This window comes from Rattus norvegicus, chromosome 8, assembly GCF_036323735.1.
Source record: "Rattus norvegicus strain BN/NHsdMcwi chromosome 8, GRCr8, whole genome shotgun sequence".
Taxonomy (NCBI): Eukaryota; Metazoa; Chordata; class Mammalia; order Rodentia; family Muridae; genus Rattus; species Rattus norvegicus.
This window is the reverse complement of record NC_086026.1, coordinates 81243090-81258488: the sequence shown is the minus strand read 5'-3', so window position 1 is coordinate 81258488 and position 15399 is coordinate 81243090. Positions and strand designations below refer to the sequence as shown.

At 45.1% G+C, this 15399-nt stretch overlaps 1 protein-coding gene across 5 annotated transcripts in view; it reads left to right on the top strand.

Annotated features, from left to right (window-relative positions):
* Cgnl1 (cingulin-like 1) overlaps positions 1–15399 on the top strand; it is a 151430-nt gene that overhangs the window by 47110 nt on the left and 88921 nt on the right. For 4 of the 5 annotated variants that reach the window (XM_008766286.4, NM_001389277.1, NM_001108164.2 and 1 more), the window contains 5 exons: positions 462–556; positions 2111–2216; positions 9190–9291; positions 10112–10260; positions 11272–11407. In XM_008766286.4, the coding sequence (XP_008764508.1) occupies positions 462–556; positions 2111–2216; positions 9190–9291; positions 10112–10260; positions 11272–11407 (588 nt within the window). Of the gene's footprint in view, positions 1–461; positions 557–1370; positions 1507–2110; positions 2217–9189; positions 9292–10111; positions 10261–11271; positions 11408–15399 lie in introns of those variants that run through there. The other variant, XM_039081511.2, reaches the window with a different exon arrangement.

Below are 15399 nucleotides of genomic sequence, written 5' to 3'. Positions count from 1 at the left end.
GGTTATTCTGAGTGCTGATGGGCTCACTTTCTGCACCCGTCCCTGTTGAACAGTACAGAGAGAGCCATTTCTCTCTAAGGGTGTGACATCTAGGTGTATATAGAGTGAGTTTTAGCACCTAGGTTCTGAGGCTAAGTTTGTGTCTGTATAAGTGACTGGGTTGGTTTCCAGTCTGAAAAATTAGGCTAATCCTAATTTAGGTCAATTACACAGTAGGTTCTAAGTGGTACATTGGTTGTTTTGATAGCAGTAAAAACCGTAATAACAGTAATAAAACAATGATAAGGCTGGTGGCTTCCAGGCGTTATGATGTTGTAGCATGGCGCCAGCTGTGTGAAGGCATTGCTACTGACCTTCAGTTGCCACTGAGAAAATCCAGGGGATGGGAAGTCCCTCACTGGAGGGTTCAAAGCTGCTGGGCGTCACCCTCCTGGTCTAATAACAACTTTATTATGTTGCAGGCCACGCCAGATCTCTTAAAGGGCCAGCAGGAGCTCACACAACAAACCAACGAGGAGACCGCCAAGCAGATCCTTTACAATTACCTCAGAGAAGGGTGGGTGGCTTTCCTTAAAGAGCAAGGTCATCGCTGCTTCTAGTGGGGCCCTTGGCTCATATTTGAGGCTCTATAGTTAACTTTTATTTCCTGAGCCATTTGAGGGCTCCGTCTCTATGGACGCAGTTTCAAACTCGGTGTAGGGGGCAGGAAAGGTGTTCTTTGTAAGACAATTACAAAAATATAGAGACGTATTTGTGTATGTGTGTGCCCCCGTTATGTATGAATATGTGTGCACACGTGTGTGCAGGAACATTCAACATACGTGTCCGTGGGAGGGTCAGAGGGCAAAGTCAGGAATCTTCTGTCGCCCCCACCTTGGTTCTTTTGAGACAAGATCTCCCACTGAACCCGGAACTCCAACTTTCGGCTAGCCTGGGCCAGCAAGGCCCTGGGATCTGCCCGTCTCTGCCTCCAAACACTGGGGCAGCTTTTATGTGTGCTGGGATCCAAACTCAGGGGTACACTCACTGACTCGTGCCCTTTGCCTGAGATTAATGTTTTAAATGGTGCCTTTATTGCATCAAAACAAGTCCGGAGATGGGGAGATCTACCAGTCAGTCAGTCAGTCAGTCAGTCAGTCAGTCAGTCAGTCAGTCAGTGTTGAGCTGGCTCAGCCCCACCTTGAGGTCTTTCATGCCACATAAGTCTCCATCCTCCCTAACTGGAAGTTACAAATGGAAGTCCATCCTTTTCTCCTCGAGGGAGGCCTGGTCTGAGCCTGGACTTCAGGATTGTTAAGCATGTCAAGCATCCGAGAGCAGTGTTTGTCCTGCTTATCTTGGGAGACTTGGTCCCAGGCACTTGGGTTCTCTGCCCAACCAGGCAGACAGAAGCTCTGTAGTGAGGGGGATGAAGATCCCGGCCGTGAGATGGGCAGCTGTCAACACTGGCTGTTTGTCTGTCTTCTATATTTATGCGTGACTTGTCAGCATGACAGAGCTGACAGAGTGGGTTTGAAATACAGTCCTTTTCCTTCCCTTCCCTCTCTCCCTCTCGCCTTCTCTCGTTCCTCCTTTCCTCCCTCTCCTCCCCCTCCTCTGGGCTTCTTCATCCTTCTCTCCCAACTTTCTCCTCTCTTTCTCTTCCTTCACATTTGATTTGTTGAGAGACAGGTGACGGAAGTTAGCAGCAGGTGCCTGTTTAAGGACTTTTATTTTAAATCTCTTAATTGCCAGGGGTGAGGTAAACCGGTCTGATTAACTATGGAAGTGCAGACAAAGGGCTGCTGTTGGGCAGTCTGGCATTTGGGGTGTCTTTTCCCTAAACATAGGCTAAGCAAGTTAAAGATGCTCGAGCGTCTGTGTGTAATTCCTGTGAGCATCGAGTCAAGCTTACTGTGTTTTCCTGGGGCTTCACTGTGATTGGGCATCGGGCATGCTCAGATATTTGGACGTGAACATTGAGTGGTGATACCCTTCCCTCCTGCCCATCAAACACTGGCTTTGTCTGAAGCCTCAGTTTACTCAGGCCGCTTGCAGGGGCTTGTGATGCAAGCATTTGGGATATTTTGAGGCTGGCTCCCTTAGTGTCCTCTCTGCTGCCATTCCACAGAGGCACAGATAACGAGGATGCCACCAAAAGGAAGGTGAACCTGGTCTTTGAGAAAATCCAGACTTTGAAGTCCAGAGCAACAGGGAGTGCCCAAGGAAACAATCAAGTAAGTCGTAGTGTTTGTATTTTGCAGAGCGTGTTGAACGCGAAATGTGGAGAGGGACTGTTTTCTTCCTCTGTCTGTTGGTGCAGTAAGTGGGATTCCCTCTCAAGCAGCAATCCATGCCTCAGATGAACAGCCAGGCTTTAAACACAGGTCAAATGTCCTAATCCAAAATATCCTGAGCCCCCAAACTTGAGTTTTGATACGGTAGGTGGGGAAAGGTCAACACTGGCCACAGGCAGAAACATGAACACAAACTTCTTTTCAGGCAGAAAGCTATTAAAACAATTAAATCACCTCTGGGCTCCATGTGTTAGAAATTTTTGTGATTTAAATAAATTTTACATTTCTGCTTGTCTTCATAAATGATTTTATATGCATGTGGATATTCTAATCCCTAAATAGTAATCCCAAGTCTGAAATACTTCTAAAGCCAGTCATCCTGGCGAAGGTCATGACCTGCTATAGAAACAGAATATTTTTATGTATCAGCTACTCTCTTCTCTAGCACGCAGCATGCCTGTGCCTATGTTGTAAGGGTGGTGGTGTCTGTGTGTGTATGCATATGTATATATATATACCACCATAATTCTGACCTGAGAACATACAGTTTGCTCATACATAGCTTTCAGGAGCTGTACCTAATTTTTCTTTTCATTAAAAAAATATTTTTTGACAAATATATATATTATATATATGAATATATTCTAATATTAGTATAATAGAATATATTTATATGTATATAATTTTAGGTTCTTTTCACACCCAATCCTCCTCTCTGATAGCTCTGGTTTGCCTCAAACTCACAGAGATCTGTCTGCCCGAGCCTCCAGAGTGCCGCTGAGATTGACTTTCTCCTATCTCTTAATATCAATTTAATATATTTTGATAGAGCATTCAAATTTAAATCCCATCTACTATTCTTGCCTTTTATTTACTTGCGTGTTCTGGGGAGGACATAGCCTTTAGACTTGATATTAAGATTGTGTCATTATGGATTATGGACTTGGGACAGTCAGCCGGAACTGGGGAAGTCAGTGTATCCCTTCTGTAAACACGATGTCTAAGGTCAAAGCGTTCTTTGTGAGAAGGCAGGAAGGCAGGTACTCTGTGTTGAAACAATGGCACGGACAATATTAAGCCTTGTGAGTTTGCCATGTTTATGTTTCTTGAGGTAATTTTATGTAGTTGCTACACAAAACCAGTCTGTGGGAAGAGCAAGATAGGACACTCCAGGCTAGGCCACTGTGAAAGGCATTTTTACTTTCTTCTGAGACAGTCTCATTACCAAAGCTGGCCTAGAACTTGGGATTCTCTTGCCCTCAGCTCAGGAGTGCTGGGATTGCAGGTGGGTACTGCCGCATCCATTTATATGGTGCTGGGGCTGGAACCCTGGGCTTCATGTATGCCTGGCAAGGACTCTACTGACAGAATTGTATCCCCAGGCTCCATGAGTGGATTTCAGACAGACACCATGCTATTACATTACAAAATTCATTCCCTTCGTTGCTTCTAGCGCGAAGATTAGTTAAGAAACCCTGCTGGCTTGAGGAAGAGAGGGGGGTGGGATCTCTGGCACTACTCGGTGTCTGACTTTAATTGCTAGTCTCTGTCCCTCCTCCCCCACCCCCCTTCTTATGTTCTGAATCTGATTCTTTGCTGGCCACATTTTGGAGTTTTATCTTTTGGGAGGGGGATGCTGAGCGTTAGAATGTTTTCTTTTCGGACCGAGACTATCTTGGAACCAGCATAGCTGATAGGGATTTTGCTTTTGTTTTTCTTTCCTTCTGTTTCTTCTTCCCATCTTCCCTGTTTCCCTCTCCCTCCCTCCCTTCCTTTCCTCAGTATGTGATTCTCCCACTGCACTGATTTAGATTCTAAATTGGAGTGCTGCCATTCCACTGGAACTTGCCACTCCTGTGATTTTGCTGCAGGGCTCTCCTGTCCCCGCAGGTCCCTGCAGTTGGTGAGCAGGGCCTCTTCCAGGCTTTTGATACGCAACCCACACCTGGATCAGCAGCTCTGAGCCAAGACTCTGCAGTTTACGCTCCTGCTTTTATCTCTTCGCCTGGCCACTTAGCTGTAGGATTTTAGCCAATTCCCCTCGAGAGCTTCATCCTGTTATCACTTCCACAGTAGAAAAGAAACAAGAGCCCCTGAGATTCACACTCAGATCAGACATGATGCCTCCAGGCTGACTATTTAATCTGGCCCCTCTTCTTGATGGAAAGGTAGGGATTAGATGGGGAAAGCCAGTTCGGCCCACATGCATATATTTGCATTTGCTGACAGATCTGTGCTGAAGGTGGGGGGGTGAAAGTCAGCCCAGCAGTCCTGGAGCATTAGCCCCCCCCCCCCCCACCACCACCAGGCAAGGGAGGGTCCCGCTGGCTGCAGACACAGGATCCCAGAGAACTTCACCCAACAGGTGTTTCTTCAACGAATACCTTTCTGTTTGTTTATTGGGATCAGACTTAGAGTAAAATGCTCGAGTCATAACTGTGTAGTTTGCTGGGTTTTTAACACAGATTTGCATCTGTGCAATTCCTACTCTAATCACAGGCCCGGTGCTCCCCTCACCCAGGAGTTACCCTGTGTGCACCTTCCCTGTCAAGCAAGTCCTCTTTCTAGAGGTAATCCATTGTGACATCGATAGCCTACATTAGTTTTCCTTAAACTTCATATCAATAGGTTACCTAATTACTGTCTATACGGCGCTATTTCTCCAGTGAAGTTCACTGTTACACTTATCAGTAAGTAGTTTGTATTACACACTTTGTGTGTGTGTGTGTGTACCTAGTGTATTTCTAGCTTGGGACTCAGCAATAAACCTACAGTGGATATTGAGCACTATTGTACGTATACTCAGTGTAATGGGCACTCACCCACACTTTCTCTTTGGTATATAAGCAGAAGTGAACTTCCAGCTCACAGAGTAGGGAGGACTGTTGCTGTGCATACTGCGAATGGCTTCAGGAAGGGGTGGAACAGTTAACACTCCCACAGAGGTGCACGCAAGGCCTGGGTGTTAGACCCTGACCAGCACCCTGTGTTCTGTTCATGGATTCTGTGACTGTACGTTCCATACAGATTAGAGCGCTCTATCTTTAGCATAAGCTCTAAAATCTGGTAATGTCTGTCCCCTGACTTTATATTTTTCTTCTTTTCCTCAAGTTGTCTATTCTAAGTCTCTCACCTTTCCATACAAACGCTAGATTTCTCCAGAGGTGGGGGTGGGGTAGGCAGAGCTGGGGACATGGCCTAAGGGTAAATAGTGGGCTTTTATAGAGGACCTAAGCTTGGTTCTTAGCATCTACATCACTACACTGCAACTCTAGCTCCACAGGGTCAGACACCCTGCTCTGGAAGCACATGTACACACACATGTGCACACATGCACACACATGTATACACATGTACACATGTGCATCATACATACACAAAATTAAAATAATAACAACAGGGATACATTTTTAGTAAAAAGCAAGGAGAGGAGAGAGAGAAACAAGGACTCTTGCGTGGGGTTATACCAGATATGCATATCCCTTTGTTCAGGATGCCTTCCTCGTGTGGCTGGCCCCTACAGAAGCACGGACCATCTCCCATTTATTTGTGCCCTCTGCTTCTCCTGTCTCTCACATGTCTTTCATTTTGGTTTGTGGACTTTGCAATGCATTCCTTCTTTTGTGTGTGTGTCTGTCTGTGTTCTCTACCTAAGGCTGTTTTCTCTCACCCTGGGGAACCGTTCTAGTCTGTCCCACCGTCTTTTCTGCTGGCAGTGGGCAATCTCTCTGTTTTCTCAGATTGCCCTATGCCCATCCCTGTGTTCGAGGCTCTGTAGTTCCAGAAGCATTGTTTTCTCTGATAACTTCAGCCACACATTGGTCCTTTGTCTCCCATGGGTTCCCTGGAAAGCAGGCAGCATTTTTAGTGTTGTTCCGCCGAAAGCAATACATCTTTTCTCTCTCACTGCTTTGACTATTTGATCTTTTACTCTTGGAAGTTTGAGAGTAGTGTGCCTGAGTATGGTTTTCCTGTGTTTAGCCTGAGTTCTTGACCTCATAGGTCTCTGGTACTCATTATATCTGAAACACCCTGGCCATTTGTTTTGAATACTGTTATCACATTCTGCTCTCCTCAGCTGCATGTATTTTGAATTTTTTATAGTCTATTTTGTTCTGTGTGTGTCTGAATGAGTGTCTATGTGAGTATGTTTGTGTATCTGAGTATGTGTCTGTGTATCTGTGTTTGTGTGTGTATCTGTATGTGTATGTGTTTGTGTGTGTGTGCTTGTGTGTGTATGTGTGTGTGTGTTTCTTTGTGTCTGTGTGTGTGTTTGTGTATGTATGTGCATATGTGTGTGTGTTTGTGTCTGTGTGTGTCTGTGTATCTCTGTGTGTGTGTATTTGTGTATCTGTGTGTGCGTGTGTGTGTGTGTGTGTGTGTGTGTGTGTGTCTGTGGTTTCATTTGGCATATCAGATATTCTGGATATTCTTTCTCATCCTCTCTCTCTCTCTCTCTCTCTCTCTCTCTCTCTCTCTCTCTCTCTCTCTCTCTCTCGGAGGGCAGGGGACAGCCTCTCACTATGCAGCTCTGGCTGTTCTGAAACTCAGGCTGGCCTCAAACTCAATGCAATTTACTTGCCTTTGCCTCCAATGTGCTGGGATTAAAGCCACACACTTTTTCTTAATGTTTCAAATTCATCAACTTTGTTTTATGGGTCAATTTTTTTTAAGTTTAAAGGCTTATTCTTTTAAAATATCTTGAAACGACCTCTTCATCCTTCTTTAAGGATGATCTTATTCTCCTCTTGTGTGTGTGTGTGTGTGTGTGTGTGTGTGTGTGTTTTGGAGTGCGTGTTTGTATATGTGTGTTCATGTGTGTGCATGCTTGTATATGTGTGTTCATGTGTGTGCATGCACATGAATGTATACAGGTACACTGGTGCATGTGTGTGTGGCCCTGGAGTTGATGTAGAGAATATTCCTGGAGCCCCCTTTGACCATATTCTATGGGGTTTTCTCATCAAACCCAGAACTCACTAGTATGGCTCATTTTGCCAGACAGTTCTCTCCCAGGGTCCTGTTTTCTAAGATGCCCATTTGGGCACGTTTCTAGATCCTAACTGGTGTGAGGAACTTTTTCCTTTTTTTTTTTTAAGAATCCATTTTGCTCATAGTTTTCTGCCTGCTGAAGAATATAATTTATAGCTCTTTGCTCTCCTTCTCTTCTGGGTCTCTCTTCTGTCTGGGTTATCCTCACTTCTGTTGTGCCTCTCTCTGGTTGGTCAGGCTTTCCCTGCTTCTGTAACTGTTTAGGATTTTCTAGTGCATGCTGGGTAGTAGGCGACTTACACATGTGCTGGATTGCCTTATCTTCCACCGAAGCGTATTGGATCTTCTCTGACGAGCTAAATCATGTGTGTAGGTTGCCTTCACCCTGCAGGTGCTGCTGTTTTAGGCTTTGCTGAGCGTGGGTCTCATTGCAGTTTTTTACCTTTGCTCCTATGGCATGACCTATAGTCCCTTCTCAGCTCTCGTGAATGCCAAGATGTTAACCAGGCTTTGTCTGTTTTGGTTGAGTTCGACTCCATTGTCTACGCAGCTCAGCACAACCTGTGGTGGTTGGTTGACTTCTTTACCTCTTGGACCCTGTTTTTCTGATGAACTTTTAGAATCTCACCTTGTTTGCAATATACTTTAGGGATCATCTAAGAAACAAAAAAAAGATGTGTTTTTTTTTTTTAACATAGTTTTTTCTTACTTCTCTTATACTCTTACCCCAAGGTTGATCTTTTGCTTATAATACCTAATTTCCTAGGTGCTTCTTAACTCAATGTGAGTTGCACAATCCTTTGGATTGGACTCTTTTTTTTCCTCTTGAATTAAAGTAATAAATTATTCTCGTTGGTTGGTTTTATTTTGTGGCAATGGGGATTGAGCACCACTGGGCCTCACATATGCTAGGCAGTTATGCGTACTACTGGGTTACATCCCCAACCTTGCAAACTTGGTGTATTTAGACCTATTTTAAACTCAGAGCAGATTGAGTAGAAAGGACAGGAATTTCCCTTGCCCTATTGTGATCCTCTGGTACACTTGTAAGCATGGGTAGATATTAGTACACATAGTTATGATCTAAATCCTGCAGTTCACTGGGATTTGCTCTTGGTGTAGTATACATTATATTGGAGTATATAGGTATGTATGTGTATATGTGTATATATTTGTTCACATGTGTGCACATGCATGTGAAGGTCAGAGGCTGACACTGGAAGCTTTCTTCAGTTGCCATCCACCTTATGTTTTTTTCTCAAATACCATCACTGGGAAGGCAGAGACAGGAGGATGTCAAGGCTCACCCTAACCTATTTAGCCAGCCCCAGGCCAGTGAAAGACTATGGTTGTTTGTTTGGTGTTTTGTTTTTTAAAGGTGCCTCAGGGACCACAGCTAAGATTGTCCTTGGGCTTTCACATGCATACACAAGCAGGATGGCATGTGTCCTAAATTTAGTACCTTAGTAGTTCATAATATGCCTGAAAGACGTCCAATAAATCTGCACCTTCCTCAAGTGTTAGTCATGCTGGAAATCTGTGACATAGTCGCTCAGACTGTGGTGAAAGATGTAAAATAAACTCTGAGGGAGCCTCACAGTCAACTGTGGGGAGTGTTCTGGAGAAGCTGACGCTTGATTGAGTCTTAGGATGGTTGGTGCTGTCTCATATATTCTATCCCCGATGATGCCATGAGGAAAGTGAACTAAAGAAAAGCATTGGGTTGGGGATTTAGCTCAGTGGTAGAGCGCTTGCCTAGTAAGCGCAAAACCCTGGGTTCGGTCCCCAGCTCCAAAAAAAAAAGAAAGAAAGAAAGAAAGAAAGAAAGAAAGAAAGAAAGAAAGAAAGAAAGGAAGAAAGAAAGAAAGAAAGAAAAGCATCTCATGCATGTAACTGAGGCTATCTCTGCGATTAATTGCAGGCTCCGAATTCTTCCTCTGAAGGCAACGATCTATTGGATCAGAAGAACAAATTGATCCTAGAAGTGTCTGAACTACAGCAGCAACTGCAGTTGGAGATGAAGGTGGCTGGCTCTTACATTTTCCCATTTTTGTCTTGGTTGATAAAGTTTTTTTTTTAAAAAAAAAACATATTGAGATATCCAGGTGAGGTGAGATATTAGGTGAGGTGAGAGTCATTTTCACCCCCTAAAAGAAACATTCCTCTCATCCCTGAGCACATTCCTTTGGATTTGGTGGCTGCTAGCCAAAGAATTTTTTAAAGCAACAGAACAGACAAACACTGTTCACTTTGAGCAAGTGAAATACTGTCAGAGACAGGCAGTGCAGTAGGAAGCCACGTGTATTGTTATTACATAAAACATGTAAACGTAAGTAACAAAAACAGCAAATGAGGTCTGGCTGTGTTTATGTTTTTATTTTTAAAGTATTCACTAAGTATGGGTATTTCACATTCTTTCTGGAACTTCTAAACCTTAATTACGTGGTTTGATTAAGTTGTTTAATAATGAAGGGACACTTACATGGGTCCCATTAGTGCTCACAAGTGGGCTTCTGGGCTCGAGATGCAGCTCATAGGGTAAAGGCCTTGCTCAGCACACACAAAACCCTGGTTTCCAGCCCCTGGGCTTCATAACCCAGGCCTGGTAGTGCACCCCTGAACTCCCAGCACTTTCGAGGTGAAGGCAAAAAGATCAGGAGTTCAAGATCATCCTGTCTACATAGACAGTTTGTTGTTAGCTTGGGCTGTGTGAGATCCTGCCACAGACAGACAGACAGACAGACAGACAGACAGGCAGGCAGGCAGACATGGAGATGTGGGGGGTGGTGTTTCAGTATTGATAGACAGCAGAGGTATTTTAAAATCATACTGACTCACGTTAGAACCATCAGAACATCAAGGAGGAGAGAGAAAGGATGAGAGAGGATTTAGAAGAGCTGCGAGTCCGGCACCAGAGCCAAGTGGAGGAGACGGCCACCCTGCAGAGACGGCTGGAGGAAAGTGAAGAAGAGCTGAGGAAGAACTTGGAAGAGTGAGTGTCCGGCTGGAGCCCTGTCCTTCTGCCTTCTTGAGTCACGTGTTGCTAGAACCTTCTGTCCTTTTCCCACCTCCCACCCATACCACTCACGCCTCTCTCCTTTTCCCCTCTTACAAAGTTGTGCAGGGTATAAGCAGGGGGGATAATAGTTACTGAAACCCTTTGTGTACCTAGAGTGTGTCTTACAAAGCTTCAGCCCCAACAGGGGATCTTCTGGCATGTGAGTGAGAAGCGGTGGGCTCTGAGGGGAGATATGGAGTGACTGAGGTAACTACTAGGAACCTTGAGTGTGATACCTAAGAACTAAGGTTTCCAGAAGCCTCGGCCTAGCCTCCATAATGTGTTACACTACAGGGTTCACAGTCTCTCCCAGCATGAGCACTTTCTCCGGCATGGGCTGCTCTCTGTGGTAAATACTCACACTTATGCTCAGCCTGTGGAGAGGCAAAGTTGCTTCCAGGCTCTTCCTGCTATATTATCCTGTGAAACTTAGTGGCATGGAATCTAAAAATCAAGGTCTGATTTTCTTTCTGGAAACAGCTTTGCAAACACACCCACGAGAAGTGTTTTCTAATCTCGTAGGTGCTTCTCGGTTTAATCAAGCTCACAAGATTGACCTTAACTTGATGGTTCTCTTGCTTTATAGTACTGGATGGTTTTCCATGGTTTTTGGCACTTCTTCATTTTCTGTGTCCTAATGTTTCATATGGTCCACACTCATAGATGTTCTCACACACACGCTCACACTCATACACTCATGCACACACATATACACACACTCTTACACACTCGCATCCTCACACTCATAACATATGGTCTGTTTCTGGTAGAAAATGTCCCTGCAAATCTGTCCCATTTCATTCGTTTGAGTTCTTATCTGACATCTTGGCCAAATTAGACTATAGTCCTGAGGAGGCTTCTTGGGGCTACAGGTGACCATGTGACTAGGTGAGGACTGAGAATCCCAGGACCCTCTCTGACAGACCTCCTGTTGTCACCTGCCAGGCTGTTCCAAGTGAAGATAGAGCGAGAACAGCACCAGACTGAGATCAGAGACCTGCAGGACCAGCTGTCAGAAATGCACGACGAACTCGACAGCACCAAGCGATCCGAGGACCAGGAGAAGGGAGCCCTGATCGAGGTAAAGGGGCTGTGGGCCAGGTGTCAGCTCCACCTGCCTGGAAGGGGCGGACTTCATGGACTGGGTGCTATAAGCCATTTTCTGTTGTGTGCATTCGATGTGCACACTCACAATGGTTCCTACACTTAGATTCAGGGAGGCCATCATTGTCTTAGGGAAACTTTCGGCCATGCTGAAAAGTAGGAAGAGTGGTATGTTAAAGGCTGGGAAGACGGCTCAGTCAGTAAAGGGTTGTCAGGGCAACCATGAGGACCTGAGATCGACCCCCCAGAAACTATGCAAAACCATAGCTGAACAGGTTATCGTAGTGTGGGGGTAGATGAGATAGACAGAGCCCTGAGGTGTGCTGGCTGGCCAGACTAGCCTATTCTCTGAGCTCCTAGCCCAGAGACCTGTGTCAGAAAACAAGGTGACCCCAGGGAATGAGATCAGAGGTGACTTCTGGCCTACACCCCTCCCACCCCACTCATGTTCACACTCATATTCTCTCTCATGCACTCGCAGACATATAAACACACACATATAAACAGTCACAGATGTTCTCACACATACACACACATTCTTACGAAGATGCTCTCATAGACACACACTCACATGCTCACACTCATAACACATACTCACACTCACACATAGAGAGCAGTACATTAACACCCATCAGTTCTCAGCACAGACCAAGGAGTTGACAAAGTTTCGCCATATTCCTGCATTAATTGTTCTGCTCTCCTATTCATCTTTGAAGTAAATTACAGATAAGATCATATTTTACTCTTTTTTAGACTTCTAGGGAACTTCCTGACACCGTTGCAATACCATTGTGGTAACTAATGTGTGTGTGGTTTCTACAGTAAATGAAAGGAGTCTGAATACTCAACCCTTGCTATCTCTGAGTCGATTTAACAGTTGATGTAGTGAGTTCAGGGCCAGCCTGGGGTACACCAGCCCCTCCCCAAACAAAGTTTTCTCTAAGGATAAATCCCCAGAGATGATGCCAGTGGAGATGCATTTCGGTGGTACTTCACCTCAGAGCCCAGAGGACATGCCCTGGTTCCATCTACCTCCATTCTCTTCCTCCTCTCCATCTTGCTCTTCTTTTACATTTTTTCCTTCAGCACAGCCAAGTCACTCTTGCTTCTTCCCCTGTTTCATTTGCAGCATACTTCTTGAATGACAGAGCATAAGAAGAATTTTTATGATTTAAATAACTTTGAAGTGCTTCCATATTTTTCCAAAATGAAGCAATTCTAGGATGAACTGCGTGCTATTTTACTTGAGAGAGGGTCTCATGTAGCCCAGGGTAGCCTCGAACTTACTATATAGCTAAGGATGACCTTGAGTTTCTAGTCTTCCTGCTTCCAAGTGCTGGGAGAGCAGGTGGGCACCTCCACTCCCACTTTATGCTGTGTTGAATTGAGCCCCTGGCCTCTTGCATGCTGGACAAGCAGTCTACCAACTGAGTCACACTCTGCACCCACGTCTTCCACTCCAGAAGCACATCCTACCCACTGTCCTGAATTTGATTCAGTGGTAGTTTTGTAGGTCCGCTTGTAGTGGTAAGGGATGAAGACGGGGCTCTGGCTTTGGTGATGTGTGTTCAGGCCACAGCTGGGATGGGAACAAAGCACACCTTGTCTTAGACGTTGCCCTGGGGTTGGGTTCCCAGTTGTCACACTCCTGACGAGTCTGCAGAAGGAGGGAGGTGGAGAAGTTGTTGGTGACTATGCCTCTCGTGTTTGTCTTATTGTTCTGCTCTGACTTTTCAACAATCTTTAAAATACAGTCTACAGTTTCCATGAAGATCTCATCTCCTAGTCACTTTCAATTTATTCTTTGTATCTTAATAAGAAGTAGACTGGGGAAATTTGATAACAGATTAGACTTGGGGCCAAGTTTTCCCTGGCTTTTGGCTGAGAACAGACCCCAGAGCACAATGAGCATGGAATCCACCATGAGAACTCACTGAAAACTGTTGATGCCTGGATGCTCAGTGAGCCCCTGTGGCAGCCCAGATTTTTCATGAGACCGTTCTTTTCTTGCTACGGTACTGGAGACTGAAGCCACGCCCCTGTGCACACTGGGCACATGCTGTGTAAGTGGCTCCACCCCAGCCCAGAAGTTCATCACTTTTTCTTAAATAGTATCAGGTCTCTACATGGAGTCTGTAAAATAACATGGCGGGGATGGGGAATAGCCAGACATAGTGATGTGTGCCCTTAATGCCCGCACTCAGGGGATAGAGGCAGGTGGGCTTTCATGTGTTAGAGGGTGGCCTGCTCTACCCAGTGAGTTTCAGAATAGCCAGAGCTACATAGTGAGACTCCATTTCCACAACAACAACAACAACAACAACAGACAAACAAAAGCAAACAACAACCAGAAATCAAAAATGTTTAAAGAAAGCATAGTAGAGAGAACCATTTTGCTGGGCTAAGAGCTGATGAGGAGAGCAGATCTGTTGTTTGTAGAACTCCTCCTGGGTCTGTAAACTTCTTTTTTTTTAAGTCAGGGTCTCTTTCCTGTAGTTCAGTTTTTTGTTTTTTTTTTTTGTTGTTGTTGTTGTTGTTTGTTTTTACTTTTTATTTTTTCGTTTTTTTAAAATAAATGTGGGACTGTGAATAGAAGCCAGCACGAGAGGCAAGAGTGCTACCAAATGAACTGCATCCTCAGCTCCCGAGAACTATGTGGGTTTTCTTTTTGTTAATTAAAAGGACTTTTAAAATTGTGTGTGTGTGTGTGTGTGTGTGTGTGTGTGTGTGTGTGTGTGTACATGCAGAAGTGCTCATGTGTGGGGGTCAAAGATAAAAAAGTTGGTTCTCTCCTTCCGCCTTGTGAGTCTCAGGGATTGAACTCAAACCACCAGGCTTGGTGGCAAGCACCTTCTCATCGCTGAGCCAGCTCACTGGCCCATGAGACCCATTTCTCAGCTCTAATACAAAAACAGTCTTAGGACTAGGGTTTGGCTCCTTTGCTGTCCATTCAGGTAGCATCAGGTCCAACCTGCAGCACCTGTCCAGATGCCATTCAGGTGGGTTTTTCTGATGGACAGAGAGTCTGCAGAGATGACAGGTGGCCCTTTCCCACCGAGCCCCAGGTACTTCTAAAATAAACTATGATCCTTCTAGCATTGCCTAGATCCTAATGAAAGTGGCTGAGCAATGCATGGCTCTCTCCAGCCATCATACACTTTCTAGGCCATTGGTTAGAGACTTGAGGCTCTACCTTCCTAATGCTTAACATTTGATACAGCTCCTCATGTTGTGGTGACCCCCGGCCTCCCAACTGTAAGATAATTTCATTGTTACTTCATAACTAATTTGCCACTGTTAAGAGTGGTAATGTTAGGGGTTGGGGATTTAGCTCAGTGGTAGACCGCTTGCCTAGGAAGCGCAAGGCCCTGGGTTCGGTCCCCAGCTCCGAAAAAAAGAAAAAAGAAAAAAAAAAAGAATGGTAATGTTAAATATCAGATATGCAGGATATTTGATATGTGACCCCTGTGAAAGGGTGGTTCAAAGCGGTCATGACCCACAGGTTGAGAACCACCTCGTTAGAACCAGAAAAAGAATGAATTCTGTTGGACTCCTGCAATATAAAACCTTCTTCCACCCCAGCAATGGTTATGAGCCAGGCGTAGGTTTCTTCTTTGGCATGCAGGACTGCGGTGGGTGTGGTATGCAGCTCTCTGTGGTCAGGGCTTGCAGCCCTGGGACATCCTAGTGCCCATCTCTCAGCCTAACAGCCTCTCAGCCTGCTGTTAGGATTACAGCTACAGCCAGTAGCAGCTCCCCACATGATGCACTTCCTTTGTCTCCAGTTTTTCTTCCTTCCCTCGATGTTAGGCTCTGACTGGGTTACTCTGCTTCAGTTTAAGAACTGAATCCCCTCAGAATTCCTTACCCCCAGGGCAGCATCCCAGCCTTTCCTAGTAGACAGCACTCTGTTGTTCTGTTTCGTCTAACACTTAGGCCACACACAGTGTCAGCGTTCAGCTTTCTGGA